Source organism: Salvia miltiorrhiza, chromosome 1 (assembly GCF_028751815.1).
Source record: "Salvia miltiorrhiza cultivar Shanhuang (shh) chromosome 1, IMPLAD_Smil_shh, whole genome shotgun sequence".
In the NCBI taxonomy this organism is placed as follows: Eukaryota; Viridiplantae; Streptophyta; class Magnoliopsida; order Lamiales; family Lamiaceae; genus Salvia; species Salvia miltiorrhiza.
The window spans coordinates 14,814,068-14,832,043 of record NC_080387.1 but is presented as its reverse complement, the minus strand read 5'-3'; the positions used below and the strand labels follow the sequence as shown (position 1 = coordinate 14,832,043).

At 39.8% G+C, this 17,976-nt stretch overlaps 1 protein-coding gene and 3 long non-coding RNA genes across 6 annotated transcripts; 2 read left to right on the top strand and 2 right to left on the bottom strand.

Moving 5' to 3' along the window:
* Positions 1–482: 482 nt before the first annotated feature.
* On the bottom strand, positions 483–2,673 carry LOC131025281 (uncharacterized). Its single transcript, XM_057955026.1, has 2 exons — positions 1,726–2,673; positions 483–1,661 (listed from the first exon to the last, which is right to left on the bottom strand). Exons 1-2 carry the CDS (start codon positions 2,671–2,673, stop codon positions 483–485), a joined length of 2,127 nt encoding a protein of 708 aa, XP_057811009.1.
* A 6,266-nt stretch (positions 2,674–8,939) lies between these two features.
* Positions 8,940–11,496, top strand: LOC131006708 (uncharacterized). Of its 2 annotated transcripts, none has more exons than XR_009095723.1 (2): positions 8,940–9,050; positions 11,183–11,496. It is a non-coding gene; the product is annotated as an uncharacterized LOC131006708 (long non-coding RNA). The 2 variants fall into 2 exon arrangements; XR_009095724.1 differs by lacking the exon at positions 8,940–9,050 and adding an exon at positions 10,507–10,577.
* On the bottom strand, positions 9,135–10,304 carry LOC131006684 (uncharacterized). The gene is made up of 2 exons (XR_009095698.1): positions 9,583–10,304; positions 9,135–9,324 (listed from the first exon to the last, which is right to left on the bottom strand). It is a non-coding gene; the product is annotated as an uncharacterized LOC131006684 (long non-coding RNA).
* Positions 11,497–14,639: 3,143 nt separating the features above from the next.
* LOC131006709 (uncharacterized) lies at positions 14,640–17,196 on the top strand. 2 transcript variants are annotated; one of them, XR_009095725.1, is made up of 2 exons: positions 14,640–14,750; positions 16,883–17,196. It is a non-coding gene; the product is annotated as an uncharacterized LOC131006709 (long non-coding RNA). The 2 variants fall into 2 exon arrangements; XR_009095726.1 differs by lacking the exon at positions 14,640–14,750 and adding an exon at positions 16,207–16,277.
* The last annotated feature ends 780 nt before the right edge of the window (positions 17,197–17,976 follow it).

The window sequence follows — 17,976 nt, the reverse complement described above, 5'->3', positions numbered from 1 at the left end:
AGCTCGTTGTCCATCCAACGTTGGGAATTGAGCGGGATACAGTCGAGAAGATCAGAGCTGGAGTCAGATTCTTTCGACGCGATCATCAACAGTTTGTGCATCCGATTCTCAAGTAAGTTTTCCTAACACCTATTTGCAGCTGTTAAATTCATAGGAGCATGTTAGGATTTAATCGTTGTATGATGAATTAATAATAATCCAAGAAACGATCATCGGGCAATCGAGTATTAATTCAATTTAATATTCTTTCACAAACAAGTTGATCAAATGAAGCTTTGCTTTATTTGATCCCAACACAATATACGAAGGTATATCAAAAATATGATAAATGTTGAACCAACAGATAATCAAAAACCAAGATAACATAAACTATGTTACCAAAAAAACAGGTGCTCATGCACCACAAAAAATCACGATGTCCACGCATCAAACACATCACCAAAGAAACAATAACATTGTACTGCCAACAAAAGCAGAAAACACTACTCCTCCTTTTTTGTTGAAGAAGGAAAAGGTAGGAGTTTGGCGAAGACTTGTTCACAACAGTCGACCCGTGCAAGCATGTCCTGTCCCATCTTGATCGTCCGATCCACCATCAACTGCACTTGTCTTTTGAGCTTGAGAAGATCCTCTCTGGCCTTGATGAGCTCTGCAACGTCAAGATCAATCTCAACTTCAGAATCTCCAGCTGGTTCCTTTTCTTTACGAGATGTGGATGTTTCTTTAGTGAGATGGGCTTTGACAGAAATGATGTTGGAAACATCAAGTGCAACATCAGGAGCAATCGCATGATCAACATCTTCGTCTTCACCATACTTGTCGATCTCAGCTTCAGCAGAGTCAGCATCATCATCAGACTGAGGAGACAAAGGAGGACCAACACGTGGAGGTTTGTAGGGGAGATCTTTGACACGATCAGGAGTGAGGAGGATTTTTGAAAACTCAAGCAGATTCTTCTCTTCAACAAGCACAACTTCCTCTCTCTCCTGGAATTCTTGCTTAACCAAGAGATTGTAGATGAGGCTTGGAAAAGAAAGCATACTTCCACCTGTGGACTTAAAGGCTGCACGAGAGATGTTAGCAAACACTTGCTCACCAAAGTTGAAAGCCAATGGCTTACCAACTTTAAAGATAAATTCAGCTTGTTCCTTGGTTAGAGCAGTAGTGTTTTTGCTTGGAAGCCAGTTGTAAACTACAATCTTGTGAAGTACAGAATATTTCCAAGACAAAGTGGATGCAGCAAACTTCGAGGTCCATGCCTTAAGTTTCCCTCCAGTCAACTCCCTAGTCATCTCATCATCATCAACCTCAACATCATCAGTGTTAGTATTCGCAGTGTAACATGCTTTGTTAATGGCAGATGGGGAGAAATCAAAGACCTTACCCCTAACAAACACTTTCCCATACTTAACAGATTTTGGGTCAAAAGCCTCTGTCATCAGATTAACATAGAACTCTCTAACAATCTCAGCATCATAGGGAAAAACATTGACAACCGTACCCCACATACTCCTATCTTGCAAAAGGATATCAAGCTTATACTTTGTAAAGAAATCCTCATCCGCACGTCTATCATTATGAAACTTCCTAGCAGCCAACACTTTGAGAGCATTCTTTGCTTCACGAGTGTAAAAACGAGTGGAGTATGACTTCCTCAACCTCTGATTCAGAGGAGCTTCCAGAGCAGCTGATGCGATGAGAGGTAGTGTGAGAGGCAGAAGATACCTTTCCGCTCTTTGAGGTGGGAGAAGGTTCAACCTTTGGCTTGAGAACTGGAGGCTGTGATGTTGGACCAACATCACTGTCTTCTCGGCTAGGAAGATTGAGAGTAGATGGGATCACCCGTGTGGATTTTGACCTTGAGGAACGCCTGAGAGAGGCCACCCCAGCTATACATTTCCGGCTTTTCTTGTCAGGGACAAAGGTGTCAACATCAATAACATCTGTGCTTTCTTCTGGATCAACATCCTGATCAACATCAGGAATCTTTTCAGGGTCATCAACATCCATGGATGTGGGTTTATCACCAGCAGCACATTCTTCTTCAGCAACAACAGAAGCTTTATCAACATCTGAGCCAGGTTGTGAGGCAAGATCAAGCAGGGCCTCTTTGTCAATTTCCCCAATTCTCTCCAAAGAGGTATCTTGAGAAGCATGCGCTGATTCCTCTTTTGAAGACGGAATTGACTCTTCGCTTGGAGTGGTAAGAGGAGTTTGATGTTGAGTAACACCAAAAGCTGGATGTCCTGTGGATTTTTCTGAAAACGCTTGAACAGTAGGGTTTTGCAAAGGAGATTTACCTTTCGTGAGTTCTTCATCAACCTTAACAGAGGAACCAGGACAAGGCGCCATTTTTGAATGGAAGATCTCAAGAGGAGGAACAGTGGAGATCGGCTCAGGATTGATGGGAGTTTCCACCATTTGCAGCGAGACAGGAGCAACATCAGTCCCAACAGACGACTCAGTGGTGCTTCTCTTCGGAGAACCTTTTGGAGAAGGAGCTGGAGGAAAGGTTTCTTCTGGGACTTCCACCGGTGTTTGAGAAGACGAGGGTTTGTCGGTTGATTCGGCCATCTGAGGGAGAGCGGAGAGATGTTTGGCTGCGCTTTCCGGTGATCCGAAGTGTTGGATCAGACTCTTGATGAGGGAAGAAAGATCAGTGTTTTTGTCCATGACTTTTGGGCTTCAAGGGGAGACACTGCACAAATCTCGATAGAAGGGTTTGTGAAGTGAAAGGTAATAATGAAGAATCAGAACACCCCCTTAAATACAAACGAGAAGACCCCAACCAACATCAACCACTAAGCCTTGAGATAAAATCAAATCCCATAAAAATCTCTCTCACAAAAACAAATCAAAATTCGAAAATCATATCACAAGAGACAAGGAGAGGCGGATCAAGCATCAGAAGAACAAACCCTAGAAACCCAATTAACTGATAAGATCACCAAGGAAAAAGATAAAGAGAGAGAACCAGAAAAGAGAAGAGATATGCCTATTGAAACAAAACAGTAAAGCCAATGTTACTTCAAATGTTAGTCCAACATTAGAAGTCAATGTTATCCAACATCCGGAACAACAGACTATGATTCTTTCAGCAGAGGAAGATACTTTTAATCAAAACACATTGAGATCTTAAAGCTCAACATCCATTTTCCCTGAGTGCATTGTCGCAGCGAACGCCGTGCCCCGAGTACTTAGATGAGAGAAGGGATGATCTCATTTATTTTCAGATGTTTTATGACCATTAAGCCTCACTCTTGTGCTACCGGTCTTATAACATCAATTTTTTTTAATCAACATCTGCTAAAAGAACACAGCATAAACCGGTTAGAACGAACAACATCAAAACAACCAACATGGACACTGCACTGTCAGTAACACAGGCTCCAACATGCATATGCCTAAACAAAAGAAAAAACAAACACAAGGAACAAAAACAGATGTTAGGATCCAACAAAGACAACCTAAGTCCTAACACCTCACATGCAAGAACACTTAAATGCAGCACAAACCGAGAGACTTCCTAAGATGGGAGAATCTCTCAAAATCTAAAGCCTTGGTAAAAATATCAGCAAGCTGTTTTTCAGTAGGAATGTATTCCAACACAATGAGCTTTTTCTCAACAAGATCTCTTATAAAATGATGACGAATATCAATGTGCTTTGTGCGAGAGTGTTGATCAGGATTCTTAGAAATCTCTATGGCACTAGTGTTGTCACACATAACAGTCAAGATGTTACTTTGCATACCATAGTCGTCCAACATCTGTCTGAGCCAAAGAAGTTGAGCACAACAACTGCCAGCAGCAATGTATTCGGCTTCAGCAGTAGAAAGAGAAACACAATTTTGTTTCTTGCTTGACCAGGACACAACATTGTTTCCCAAAAGATAACATCCTCCACTTGTACTTTTTCTGTCATCAGCATCACCTGCCCAATCAGCATCACTAAATCCGACAATGTTAGAGTTAGTGTCTTTGGAATACTACATTCCAAGTTCAGAGGTTCCAGAAACATAGCGTATGATGCGTTTAACAGCCTTCAAATGTGACTCCTTTGGCTGAGCTTGGTACCTAGCACACACTCCTACACTGTACAGAATATCAGGTCTACTTGCGGTTAGATAAAGCAAACTGCCAATCATTCCGCTGTATAATGTTGGATCAACATCACGTCCAACATCGTCCTTGCATAATCTGTCAGTGGAACCCATGGGAGTTCTCATGTGTTTAGCAGACTCGAGGCCAAATCTTTGAACAAGACTTTTTGAGTACTTGCTTTGAGAAAAGAAAATGCCTTCAGGAGTTTGTGTTACTTGTAAACCTAGAAAAAAATTCAATTGCCCCACCATACTCATTTCGAATGTGGTAGACATGGCCTGAACAAAATCCTTCACAAGCTTATCATTAGTAGCACCAAACACAATGTCATCAACATTCAGGGGGGTGTATTCGTCGAAACGGTTGACTTCGTTTACAGTGCGCTGTTGGCGACGTGGTACTTCTGTTTGAGGTGGAAGAACCCTCGGGGGCAACCCTCTCAAAGGTGCCCGGTCCTGATTCCTATTGTTCTGCTCCGGTGCAGCTTCTGCCCTTTTAGCCTTATGTCTATCATTTTTAGCCTTTCGCGCCATTCGGGCGTCCTCCAACTGTAAATACCCTGGTAACCTTGCCATGATATCATCGAAATCTCTGGCTGGTCTGATTTGAAGCTCATCGAAGAAGAGCCCTGGCTTCAACCCTCGGACATAGGTGCAATTCTTTATCTGTGATTCCGCCTCTGGCACCTCCAGAGCGGCGAGGTTGAACCGGGCAGTGTACTTCCGCAGTGTTTCATTTTGATCTTGTTTGATGTCCATTAAAGAGATGGCTGACTTCCCTACCCTTCGCGAGCTCGCGAATTGTCTTAGAAAACGTGTCCGCATGTCCTCGAAGGAGTGAATAGAGTTCGGGGCTATCGTTCCAAACCACAACTGGGCAGGTCCAGTCAGAGTGGTGGAGAATATTCGGCATTTGATGCCTTCCGTGTACATGTGGAGTGTAACCAGTCCTTCGAACCGGTTAAGGTGTATCTCCGGGTCAGTGGTACCGTCGTAATCCAATGAAATAGGCTTATAACTTCTCGGCAGAGTGTCCGCCAAGAGGTCAACGGAGAATGGGCTCCGGCTGGTAGTGGTGTGGACCCTTGATGTTCTGGCCCGCTTATCATCCTTATACCTCCCGTGCTCCCTTATTTCCTTTGGCGAGTCATGAGCATGATGGCGCTTGTGGTTTGATGTGACCTCTCTGACCTTCTGTGTTCCTGTTTGCAGAGGAGTATTCCTGCTCCCGTCCCTCTGACCTTCTGGTTTGATGTGACCTCTCTGACCGGTGCGACTTCTCTGCCCTGTGAGATCTCTCTGACCTCTGCACCCTTTCGACCCTCTGAGACTTCTCTCTCAGGGTGTCCTCCAGGTCTTTGAGCTGGTTTTTCAGTTGCGACACTAGGTTTTTTAGTTTCGCGTTCTCCTTTGGTCTCTCCTCCTCAAACACGGGAGTGATAGAGCGACTGTCAGACTCGTCTACCCCCTCCTTCCTGATGATAATACTACTTAGCATGACCCGGCTCCCTTCTGGCCTCCTTTCTGGTTACTTCTCAGCAGGGAACCTCTGTGTTTCCTTAGGTAGCGTGGCTTTTTTGTTAGCGATTTGGTCATTCACTTCCAAAGCGGCGGGAGGCGGAATTTCAATACTTTGCGGGTTGAGCATTCCCAGCAGAGGGGTGAAGCGGCGTTCCCAACGCCTGACGCACATCAGCGTAATTGAGCAGGGCCATCATTTGCTCTATTAGCACAAAATTCAGCGGGCCACCACCACCAGATGTGGGAACCAAGCTTTGTGATATGGATATAAGTGGACGAAGGATCCGTTGGATATAATGACCCAAGAACCCGACGTGTGTGAATAGGCATCGGACTCCCTAGATCGAGAATCTAGTTTGATCAACCCCTAAGAGCGTAGAAACCTCGACCCGTTGGCTATATAATCAGCCAAGAACCTCGGTATGGGTGAACGCCACAAGACCTTGCTCAAGTGTCTTGATAAGTTCTAAAACAAGTGAAAAACTCAACAAAGAGAATTCAACTCACTAAGCATAAGCAATTTTCGTTTATATCAATGGTGTCTCTAATACAAGTGATTACATTCCTATTTATAGGCTCAAAAAGGTCTCTTGAGAGCCCCACTCCCTTACCACTACTTAAAACCATTAAAAAGGCACATAAAATCACAAATGTAACTCCAAAACACTTGGTATGTCTCTTGGACACCAAAAGTCACTTATTAAACATAAAAAAAGTAACTTAAAATGAGCTTTTTGTGGGCTGCACCCATTTGGACGAAAATGTGGAGTTTATTCTTTGATTTGGGCCTCCAAAATATGATAGCTTAATGAGCCCAAACTTTCAAGTAGCATCAAGCCCACTAACTTGAATAATATTCACCATTTGGCCCAATGTAGAATTGTCTTGGACTTGGGCTTTAATTTCACCAACTAAAAGCATCATGGACTCCTTTATTCTTTTGGCTCTAGCTCTTATGATTGGCCCACTTTGAATAATCAAAGGATCCATCTTGTCCTTGGCCAGCCTGGATGCGTCTCCATCATTCCCTTCTTCTTCAAGTGGATTCGTCCTCGAATCTAATTCACCAAAATAAGGAGACAAATCAACGACATTGAAAGTAGCACTTACATTATACTCACCTGGAAGGTCTAGTTTGTAAGCGTTATTATTCACTCTTGCAACCACTTGGATTGGTCCATCTCCTCTTGGCTGCAACTTAGATTTTCTTTTTGAAGGAAATCTCTCCTTTCTCAAATGTAGCCACACCCAATCTCCCGGCTCAAATATGACTTGCTTTCGGCCCTTGTTGGCTTGCTTGATGTATTGCTCCGTTCTTTTCTCAATATTGAGTCTCACCTTTTCATGCAACTTTTTCACCATTTCAGCTTTGGCTTTCCCGTCAAGACTTGCACGCTCCTCAATTGGTATTGGAATTAGATCAAGTGGACTCAATGGATTAAAACCATAAACAACTTCAAACGGAGAAAGGTTAGTAGCAGAATGAACACTTCGATTGTAAGCAAATTCAGCAATAGATAAGCAATCTTCCCAAGTTTTCAAGTTCTTTTGAATCAAAATTCTAAGTAATTGAGACAAAGTTCTATTAACTACTTCAGTTTGACCATCAATTTGAGGATGACATGTAGTTGAAAACAGAAGCTTAGTTCCCAATTTATTCCAAAGCACACGCCAAAAATGACTCACAAACTTAGCATCACGATCACTCACAATTGTTCTTGGAACTCCATGCAAACGATCAATTTCTTTGAAAAACAAATCAGCAATGTGAGTTGCATCTGAAGGAATATTAAATTGAATTAACGTTCCGTTTGCCCGATGATCGTTTCTTGGATTATTATTAATCTATCATACAACGATTAATCCTAACATGGTCCTATGAATTTAACAGCTGCACACAGGTGTTAGGATTTACTTACTTGTGAATTGGATGCACAGATGATTGATGATCGTATCGAACAACTCCAGTTCTGATCTTCTAGACTGTATCCCGCTCTAGTCTCATCATTGGATGGACAACGAACTGTGAGAAAACCCAAGACAGAAAGCTTCCCACGTCTCCTGCGCCTCTCTCAGTTCTCAAACCCTAATAATTATCAGTGTGTGTCTTTCCTGAGAACTGACAGCTGTATTAAATAATACAGAAGGGGGGAGGCGCCAGTTTTTAGGGTGTTGGGCGATTTCTGCCTTTCTCTGGGCTGGGAGGCTTTGGGCCAGTCCAGGGACCAAATACAAGGAATAAAGATGGGCCTCAAATAAATTAATTTATCTATGGTCAGCCCAGACCATAATTAATTTATAAATATTAGTTCATTCCACTAGAGAACCAATATTGACTTACCCCTTTATTACCGGTGATGAGTCGGGGCTTGTATTTAGACTTATTAAATCCTCGTATTTAAAATATCCGACATCCATTAATTAATTAGAGCTCTGACAGCCTAAATTAATTAATCTCTTTGTAATCCTTAAGCAGTACCACTCAAACCTTATTATCGCGCCTGAACTTAATCAACCTGCAGGGTTTAGCGCAATAAACATTATTGAGCTCCTTAAGGGGATGTCATTATCCTATACGGATACGAGTACCAATACAGATAATCAGATATCATATATTAACTGCTATCACCCAAGATACAGAGTACTCAAGTTACTATATAACTCTCGCTCATAGTAAGTCAAAGTGATAGACAAATCAACATATATATCTGACATCTTATTAGTATTAAGATCTTATAAGTCACCGAGATCTCTAATTCTTCACTTAAGTCAGATAGAAGAATATATCTCACTGTGGTCCTATCAATACGTATTACGTACCAGTATAGATAAGTAGTCAAGACAAACTACTTTCATCTATACCGCAACCTAAACCAATAACTTGTCCTATAGTTATTTCGGTTGTGATCATATTATATCTCTTAAGGTTAATCCAATTATATGGTCTTCTGTGATCTACAACACACCATATAATCTACTTATATAGAGATAAAGAACATACATATGTGTAACACCCAGCATTTTCACTAAAGTATATATATTATTAATATTATTTTAGAAGCCTGTAAGTTGAAAGAGATGGACTAACTTTCAATATTTATGAAAAAGCCCAACAATAGTAAATGGGCCAAGAGTTTTATAAAAAATAAAAGAGCCCAACAGTGGTTATTTGGGCCAATGGTTTGTTAGTATGTGGATTAATCGAACCTTAGCTGATTAGTTATTAGCCTTTAATTAGGTTATTAGGTTTACTAATCTAGTATATCACTTTTTACGCAGCTGCTGCTGCTATTGTTAAACCGACTTGAAACAAATATATATATATTCCCTCAATCCCTACCGAAACCAATTCTCCAGTCTGCCAAATCACATACGCCGCCCATTATCATCCCCAACAATCTTTCACAAGCAATTCGATTGACAAGCAGGTAGTATTTCTTTATTTACAGCCCATTCATTCAGTATGAATAGAACAACAGATATAAACAATAGCTACACATCCTTAAAGCATATACCAAGCAATAACACCAACTTTCTTTAGCATCTAGAATATTTTTTTTACAAGAAATTCTAGTTTTACGAGGAGTTAATAACTGAGTATATACAAAAGAATGAAATTCGAACAGCCACAGTATAACCAAGGCTGCCTCGTCGGACCGGTGACGCCTGCCGCCGGCGATGTTCATCAAAGAGCATCGATTTCTGAAATCAAGAGTTTAAGTCAGAAAAACAAATAGAATAGAAAGAGACAAAAAAGGGGATAGAACAGGGGTGGGGAACGGCAGCAGCCGCGAGCCACCGCGGCGGAGGCGCGACTGGCGGCTGCGACCGCCGGTGCTGCCCTCGCTATGCCAGTCCGCGGTGGCTGCTAACAAAGAGATAGAGACTGTGATACAGACAGAGGGCAGAAAGAGAGATCGAGAGGCAGAGATAGAAAAAAGAGAGAAATAGGGGGCTTACCTGAGTTAGAGGGGCGGCAGCACGACAGAGACGACAGCGGTGGAGGCAGGCCGCGCCGGGGAGACGAATTTCAGAGGGGAAGAAGGGAGGTAGAAACCCTAAGAATTAGATTTTATGATTTAGACATTTTAGAAATTGGGAATAAAATAGGGAAGAAAGACAAGGAGGGGGAAGGAGAGGGCCGGCCTCGCCGCGCCGGAGGCGGGGAGGACCGGCGACATCTGCCGGAGGAGAGAGCGAGAGAGAGACGGTAGAGAGAAAAGAGAGAGAATGGCAGATTTAGGAGATTATACGTACTGCTAGAGGTAAAGAAAATTTAAGCTTGGGTTTTATTAGTTGTACTTACTCTAATGGGTTTTGATAATTTGGGCCCATTTCTTATTATACGTATTTGGATTGATTAATGGAGTGGTGGCTTTGGTTAGCCTTAATTTATTATTGGACTATTATTAATTTAATTGGCCCCTTAATTTAGTTAAAGTGAGCTAAGTTATTTTAACTTAAGCCTATAAATGTGTTTAAAGGATTATTAGCTATTAGCTAATAATTAGTTTGATTTATTAAATAGCCTGGACTTATAGGATCATTATAATTAAATTATGCTATTACACTATGTAATTATGCATAAATTAGACACTAGATTATTATAGAATCAAATTCTTGAAAGAAGAGAAAAATAGATTTATATTATTTCCAATTAATAGCTATTTATTAAATTAGAGTGAGTAAAGTTATGGTTAACGCTAGAGTTATGAGTATTGCAATTTAAGCCTATGTTGGTATTTGTTGATAAGTTTGCTAAATAGCAACTAGTCTTTATACCATAATTTCAATAGAGCTATCATCTTAAAACCAACATAAGCATTCTTTATAAATCAAGTCCCTGTCATTTTCTCATTATTTATTAGTCAGTTATTTTACACTGAAGGTCAAATACAAGGAAAAAGAAGTAAAGCATTAGTTCAGAGTTACTTGTGTCGTCAGACCACGATCAGGTGGGCTTTCTAAACTCAAAATCTGAAGTGCACACTATTTCATGATGTTTACATGAATAAAGTTATATTAAAGTTATTGACTTGCCAAAACTTTTATGAGCTTGTATGATACCTATCTGGCACCAGAAGTTAATCGAATTCGGATCCTGTTCTATCCAGATGTTAGACAGGATTAGTGTACACAAGGGACCGTGAGCCGATCTAGCATATCGGCCGGCCTAGGACCGTGAGCCGGTTTAGCGTATCGGCCGGTCTAGGTCCGTGAGCTGGTTTAGCGTATCGGCCGGTCTAGGACCGTGAGCCGGTTTAGCGCATCGGCCGGTCAGTGACCGTAGAAGGTGGCCACCTTCTCGGCACACAGTTATCATTGCAGATATGGTAGAGTACAAAGAAGTATGTCTGCAGACGAATGTGAAGTTTATGATAATTACATGGAAGTTTTATAGTTTTGGCGTGCACAAGTTATTTAAATAAAACTCTTGTGTGATGCTTGAGATGGCAAGTTCAATATATAGCTCTAAGAGCAAGCTTTCAAGTTATTTTGGCATGTGACCATTGAGTACCTTTTTAGTACTCAGCCCTGCATATGTTTTCTAAATGTGCAGGTTAAGCTGTGATGCAGATGGATGTCAGCAGAGCAAAGCTTTTGATATATAAGTACTAAATTAGGCTCAGGATTCCATGTCTTCATACATGTAATCCACTTAAGCTATTCCGCTGCAACGCTTAGTGCGTTTTACTTTATTGATGTGTTGCAAAGATTTCAAACTAATAGCTTACAGAATTATGTCACCTGATACTTAGACAACTTGTCGTTATGTATTGCGAGTTGTCTGCTTTTGAGTTTTAGAAAAGATTGTTTATGATTACCAAATATTTTGGTAAATTATTGTTTAAGCAAGTTAGTGATTTTTATTGAGATCTATTTTTCTTTTTATTTTCTTATTTTGTTTTCAGTCACACTTTTTCCCGACTTAACTATTCACTAGCTTAGGTCGGGCTGTGACAAAGTGGTATCAGAGCTGATCGTTTGCTCTGAGCCTAAATATTCATTTGAGTCTAGTATAAATTTGAATCTTTGGACTAGTATGAGTAATATAGTAAAAGCTCTGCTCTCCATCTCATCCAGCCTAGCCAGGTATGAATTTTCAGAGTTTTAAAGTATCATGGTTTTAAACAAGTTTGAGTATGAGTTGCAATTTTGCAAGAAACTAGTATGTGGAGAAGTTTATATGTTTACAAGTGAGTGAATATGAATAACATGGTCTATTTATGAGTATCCTCTACTAGTATGAATTTCTTGAACGGATAAAGTGTTGTTCATATTTTAACACTTGTATCTTGATATGTGGGGGGTTTTCATTTGTTGCATAGCAATGAAAATGTTTGAGATGACGATGTGTACGTATATCTATACATTGGATGGATGCAGATATAGACAGTTTGATGATGCAGTAGCGAGTTATGTCAGTGGCACTGTAACCTAGTACTAGTAGTGACGTTATACAGTTAGTGCATCACAATTAGTACTAAGAGCCTTTTTGCAACGTATATTCCCATCTTTTGTATGAGAACTCGTGGAGGCAAATTTTTCCATGATATGAAATGATCAAAGTGGTCATTTACTAGGCCGTTGAGCTTTAATTGCTTAGATGGTTTAATTTTTGGGCATTAGTTTTATAGCTTAGTTGATTTATAGCTAACTAGCAGTGATTGCTTTATTGATGGGACGAAAGCTCAATTTTGGGGATTTTGTGTATTTACTCGGCATGATGTCTCAAGGAAGAAATGAAAATCTGCCATTCACTATGTGAATACTTTAGAGAACTATTCGTCCCCATCAACTTGAAAGAAGAATTTCAGAAGTTTTTTATCGTCAAAATTCCCCTGTTTATAGTAGAGTTTCGCGAGTTTCGCTTCCTTAGATGCAATGATCAAGAGCGCCTTCTTGTATGTTATTTCAACTACAAGGATCGACTGATTCTTAGTGGGAGACGAAGCAGAAGATACATACCCTCGAGCGATTAGAGAATCTTATTTGGGGCCAGTTCATAGAAGCTTTTATGAAGAGTATATTTTCAGAAGCCGTCGTCAGCAAAAAGGATACGTAATTTAGCAATTTAAAGTAAGAGGAGAAGACGTGGCTGAATATGGTCGAGAGTTTTATGACATATCTTGATATGCGCCTCATAAGGTTGACATAGCTAATGACTATAACTTCTCATAGGATTTTCGATGTTGTGCCTTTACTTGTTGGCAAGCCAAACATTTTTCTACAACCAAAGCTATATTTCATTTCCATTTCTTTCCACCAAAGTTTTGTTTGAGATCTTGATATATTTTAGTGTTTCGTGGGTATGCAATATCTAGCATACATGAGCTTAAATTTTTCATTGTTGAGTATACATAATCTTTTCTCAAACAAGAGCGCTTTACCCTGAGCTTCTTGGTAATTATCGAGCTTCTTGGTAATTATCAATCCCTTCTATTCCTTACCCGTAATTTTTCAACATTGCAATTACAGCTTCTATGGTTTGCAGTGGTAGAACCACTTCTAATTCCAACCTTTTAAAATCCTTGATGAGAATTTTAATTTCTTTATGGGTAAGGAGAATTCCTTAGTTAACTTAAATTTTTCTACTCAAAGCATCCACACTTTATTAGCTTTTCGTGGATGATAATTTATTCACAATCATAATCTTTTATTAATTCGAGCTATCTTTTGCCTCATATTTAGATCTTTTGCTCGAATAAGCATTTTAAACTTTTGTGATTTGTCTAAATTTTACACTTTGTTCCATAATATCATTGCTGCTAGTTCCAACTTGTGTGTTGGATAATTCAGTTCTTGCAGCCTAAGTTTCATAACCCTTTTTGACACCTCAACCCAGATTTCATATGATCTTTCAGTTTTCATAACTCAGCTAAATTTTGAAACAATATTTCATTCACAAACAATAGATGGTCACTTTGAGAGAACTATTTAGACCCTGGAAGATGTGATATGAACTATTGTATTAGATCGAGGAACAAATTGGGAATAAGCTTTGCTACCCATTGAGTTTTCCTAGAATACTAATTTCGGGCAACAGTTGTTGACACCTATAAAGCACTTTATGTAAGGAAATGTCAGTCCTCACTATATTGAGATGAGGTAGGTAGAAGAAAAGGTGCTGGGATCTGATGCAGTTGAAGAAACGGTTACACTTATCCAACAAATTCAACAACTATTCAAGAAGGATGAAGATCGATAGAAATTTTATGTAGACACTCGTCGATTTGAGTTAAATTTTTGAAACTGGGGGATAGAGATTTCCTTAAAGCTCTGCATTCTAAAGGAGTGCACAAATTCGATAAGAAAGAAAGATTGAAGCCCACATCTAAAGAACCATGTAACATTTTAGAAAAGATAGGTCTTGTTGCATATAAAGTAGCTCTACCCCCGAGTTTCAGTAGTGCTCATTATGTATTCCATGTAACACAACTAAGAAAATACGTGTTCGACCTCAAACACGTAATTCATCAGGATGAGATAATACTTAGCCAGACTAGATCTATCAAAAGAGAACAGAAGTTATCTTGAATTGAAAGACATAGGATTTAAGGAATAAATCAATCGCATTGATGTGTTTCTTGCGGAGATATTACGGGCAACAGAAAGCAACATGAGAGCTTGAAGACAAGAAACACCTAAAGTTGTTCAACTAGGTACGCAAATTTCGAGGACGAAATTTTTTTAAGGGGGAGAGGATGTAACACCCAGCATTTTCACTAAAGTATATATATTATTAATATTATTTTAGAAGCCTGTAAGTTGAAAGAGATGGACTAACTTTCAATATTTATGAAAAAGCCCAACAATAGTAAATGGGCCAAGAGTTTTATAAAAAATAAAAGAGCCCAACAGTGGTTATTTGGGCCAATGGTTTGTTAGTATGTGGATTAATCGAACCTTAGCTGATTAGTTATTAGCCTTTAATTAGGTTATTAGGTTTACTAATCTAGTATATCACTTTTTACGCAGCTGCTGCTGCTATTGTTAAACCGACTTGAAACAAATATATATATATTCCCTCAATCCCTACCGAAACCAATTCTCCAGTCTGCCAAATCACATACGCCGCCCATTATCATCCCCAACAATCTTTCACAAGCAATTCGATTGACAAGCAGGTAGTATTTCTTTATTTACAGCCCATTCATTCAGTATGAATAGAACAACAGATATAAACAATAGCTACACATCCTTAAAGCATATACCAAGCAATAACACCAACTTTCTTTAGCATCTAGAATATTTTTTTTACAAGAAATTCTAGTTTTACGAGGAGTTAATAACTGAGTATATACAAAAGAATGAAATTCGAACAGCCACAGTATAACCAAGGCTGCCTCGTCGGACCGGTGACGCCTGCCGCCGGCAATGTTCATCAAAGAGCATCGATTTCTGAAATCAAGAGTTTAAGTCAGAAAAACAAATAGAATAGAAAGAGACAAAAAAGGGGATAGAACAGGGGTGGGGAACGGCAGCAGCCGCGAGCCACCGCGGCGGAGGCGCGACTGGCGGCTGCGACCGCCGGTGCTGCCCTCGCTATGCCAGTCCGCGGTGGCTGCTAACAAAGAGATAGAGACTGTGATACAGACAGAGGGCAGAAAGAGAGATCGAGAGGCAGAGATAGAAAAAAGAGAGAAATAGGGGGCTTACCTGAGTTAGAGGGGCGGCAGCACGACAGAGACGACAGCGGTGGAGGCAGGCCGCGCCGGGGAGACGAATTTCAGAGGGGAAGAAGGGAGGTAGAAACCCTAAGAATTAGATTTTATGATTTAGACATTTTAGAAATTGGGAATAAAATAGGGAAGAAAGACAAGGAGGGGGAAGGAGAGGGCCGGCCTCGCCGCGCCGGAGGCGGGGAGGACCGGCGACATCTGCCGGAGGAGAGAGCGAGAGAGAGACGGTAGAGAGAAAAGAGAGAGAATGGCAGATTTAGGAGATTATACGTACTGCTAGAGGTAAAGAAAATTTAAGCTTGGGTTTTATTAGTTGTACTTACTCTAATGGGTTTTGATAATTTGGGCCCATTTCTTATTATACGTATTTGGATTGATTAATGGAGTGGTGGCTTTGGTTAGCCTTAATTTATTATTGGACTATTATTAATTTAATTGGCCCCTTAATTTAGTTAAAGTGAGCTAAGTTATTTTAACTTAAGCCTATAAATGTGTTTAAAGGATTATTAGCTATTAGCTAATAATTAGTTTGATTTATTAAATAGCCTGGACTTATAGGATCATTATAATTAAATTATGCTATTACACTATGTAATTATGCATAAATTAGACACTAGATTATTATAGAATCAAATTCTTGAAAGAAGAGAAAAATAGATTTATATTATTTCCAATTAATAGCTATTTATTAAATTAGAGTGAGTAAAGTTATGGTTAACGCTAGAGTTATGAGTATTGCAATTTAAGCCTATGTTGGTATTTGTTGATAAGTTTGCTAAATAGCAACTAGTCTTTATACCATAATTTCAATAGAGCTATCATCTTAAAACCAACATAAGCATTCTTTATAAATCAAGTCCCTGTCATTTTCTCATTATTTATTAGTCAGTTATTTTACACTGAAGGTCAAATACAAGGAAAAAGAAGTAAAGCATTAGTTCAGAGTTACTTGTGTCGTCAGACCACGATCAGGTGGGCTTTCTAAACTCAAAATCTGAAGTGCACACTATTTCATGATGTTTACATGAATAAAGTTATATTAAAGTTATTGACTTGCCAAAACTTTTATGAGCTTGTATGATACCTATCTGGCACCAGAAGTTAATCGAATTCGGATCCTGTTCTATCCAGATGTTAGACAGGATTAGTGTACACAAGGGACCGTGAGCCGATCTAGCATATCGGCCGGCCTAGGACCGTGAGCCGGTTTAGCGTATCGGCCGGTCTAGGTCCGTGAGCTGGTTTAGCGTATCGGCCGGTCTAGGACCGTGAGCCGGTTTAGTGCATCGGCCGGTCAGTGACCGTAGAAGGTGGCCACCTTCTCGGCACACAGTTATCATTGCAGATATGGTAGAGTACAAAGAAGTATGTCTGCAGACGAATGTGAAGTTTATGATAATTACATGGAAGTTTTATAGTTTTGGCGTGCACAAGTTATTTAAATAAAACTCTTGTGTGATGCTTGAGATGGCAAGTTCAATATATAGCTCTAAGAGCAAGCTTTCAAGTTATTTTGGCATGTGACCATTGAGTACCTTTTTAGTACTCAGCCCTGCATATGTTTTCTAAATGTGCAGGTTAAGCTGTGATGCAGATGGATGTCAGCAGAGCAAAGCTTTTGATATATAAGTACTAAATTAGGCTCAGGATTCCATGTCTTCATACATGTAATCCACTTAAGCTATTCCGCTGCAACGCTTAGTGCGTTTTACTTTATTGATGTGTTGCAAAGATTTCAAACTAATAGCTTACAGAATTATGTCACCTGATACTTAGACAACTTGTCGTTATGTATTGCGAGTTGTCTGCTTTTGAGTTTTAGAAAAGATTGTTTATGATTACCAAATATTTTGGTAAATTATTGTTTAAGCAAGTTAGTGATTTTTATTGAGATCTATTTTTCTTTTTATTTTCTTATTTTGTTTTCAGTCACACTTTTTCCCGACTTAACTATTCACTAGCTTAGGTCGGGCTGTGACAATATGCAATCATGAACCCAATCAGATAGGAGATTAAATAGTGAAAACAGGAATCATTGTATACAAGCATAAAACGTTCTTGCTTTCAGTATACAAATCCAACAATCTCCCACTTATACTAAAGCAAAACTTTTAGTATACAATGTGTCTAAATACTAGCTATTACAACATCCACTTCACTCTTTACTTCTTCTCCCACTTATACTGAAAGTTTTTCTCTAAGTGGGTGGCATCAACCGCAGCCCCATTCCTCGAGCATGCTTCTCGTAGGCCTTTTGCGGTAAGCTCTTCGTGAAAGGATCAGCTAAATTCTCCAAAGTGTTAATCTTCTCAACTAGCACATCTCCTCTGCTTACGATTTCTCGTATGATGTGGTACTTTCTCTCTATGTGTTTGGTCGCCTTGTGGCTCCTGGGTTCCTTAGAATTTGCCACTGCACCCGAGTTATCACAATAAATTATGATACTCTTAGGCAAATTAGGTACCACTCCTAGATCCAAGAGGTAGTTCCAGAACTATACAGCCTCTTTAGCAGCTTCGGAAGTAGCTACATACTCGGCTTCCATGGTGGAGTCTGCAATGCACTTCTGCTTTGCACTCCTCCATGATACGGCTCCACCTCCCAAGGTAAACACATATCCAGAGGTAGATCTCTTCTCATCCCGATCAGCCTGGAAATCCGAATCGGTGTA

Excerpts from the sequence above, each read along its gene's own strand:
- LOC131025281 (XM_057955026.1), bottom strand. The coding sequence starts at position 2,673 with ATGGACAAAAACACTGATCTTTCTTCCCTCATCAAGAGTCTGATCCAA. Across the intron at positions 1,662-1,725 it reads CCACCTCAAAGAGCGGAAAG|AGGTTGAGGAAGTCATACTC; the intron begins GTATCTTCTGCC and ends CCTCTGAATCAG.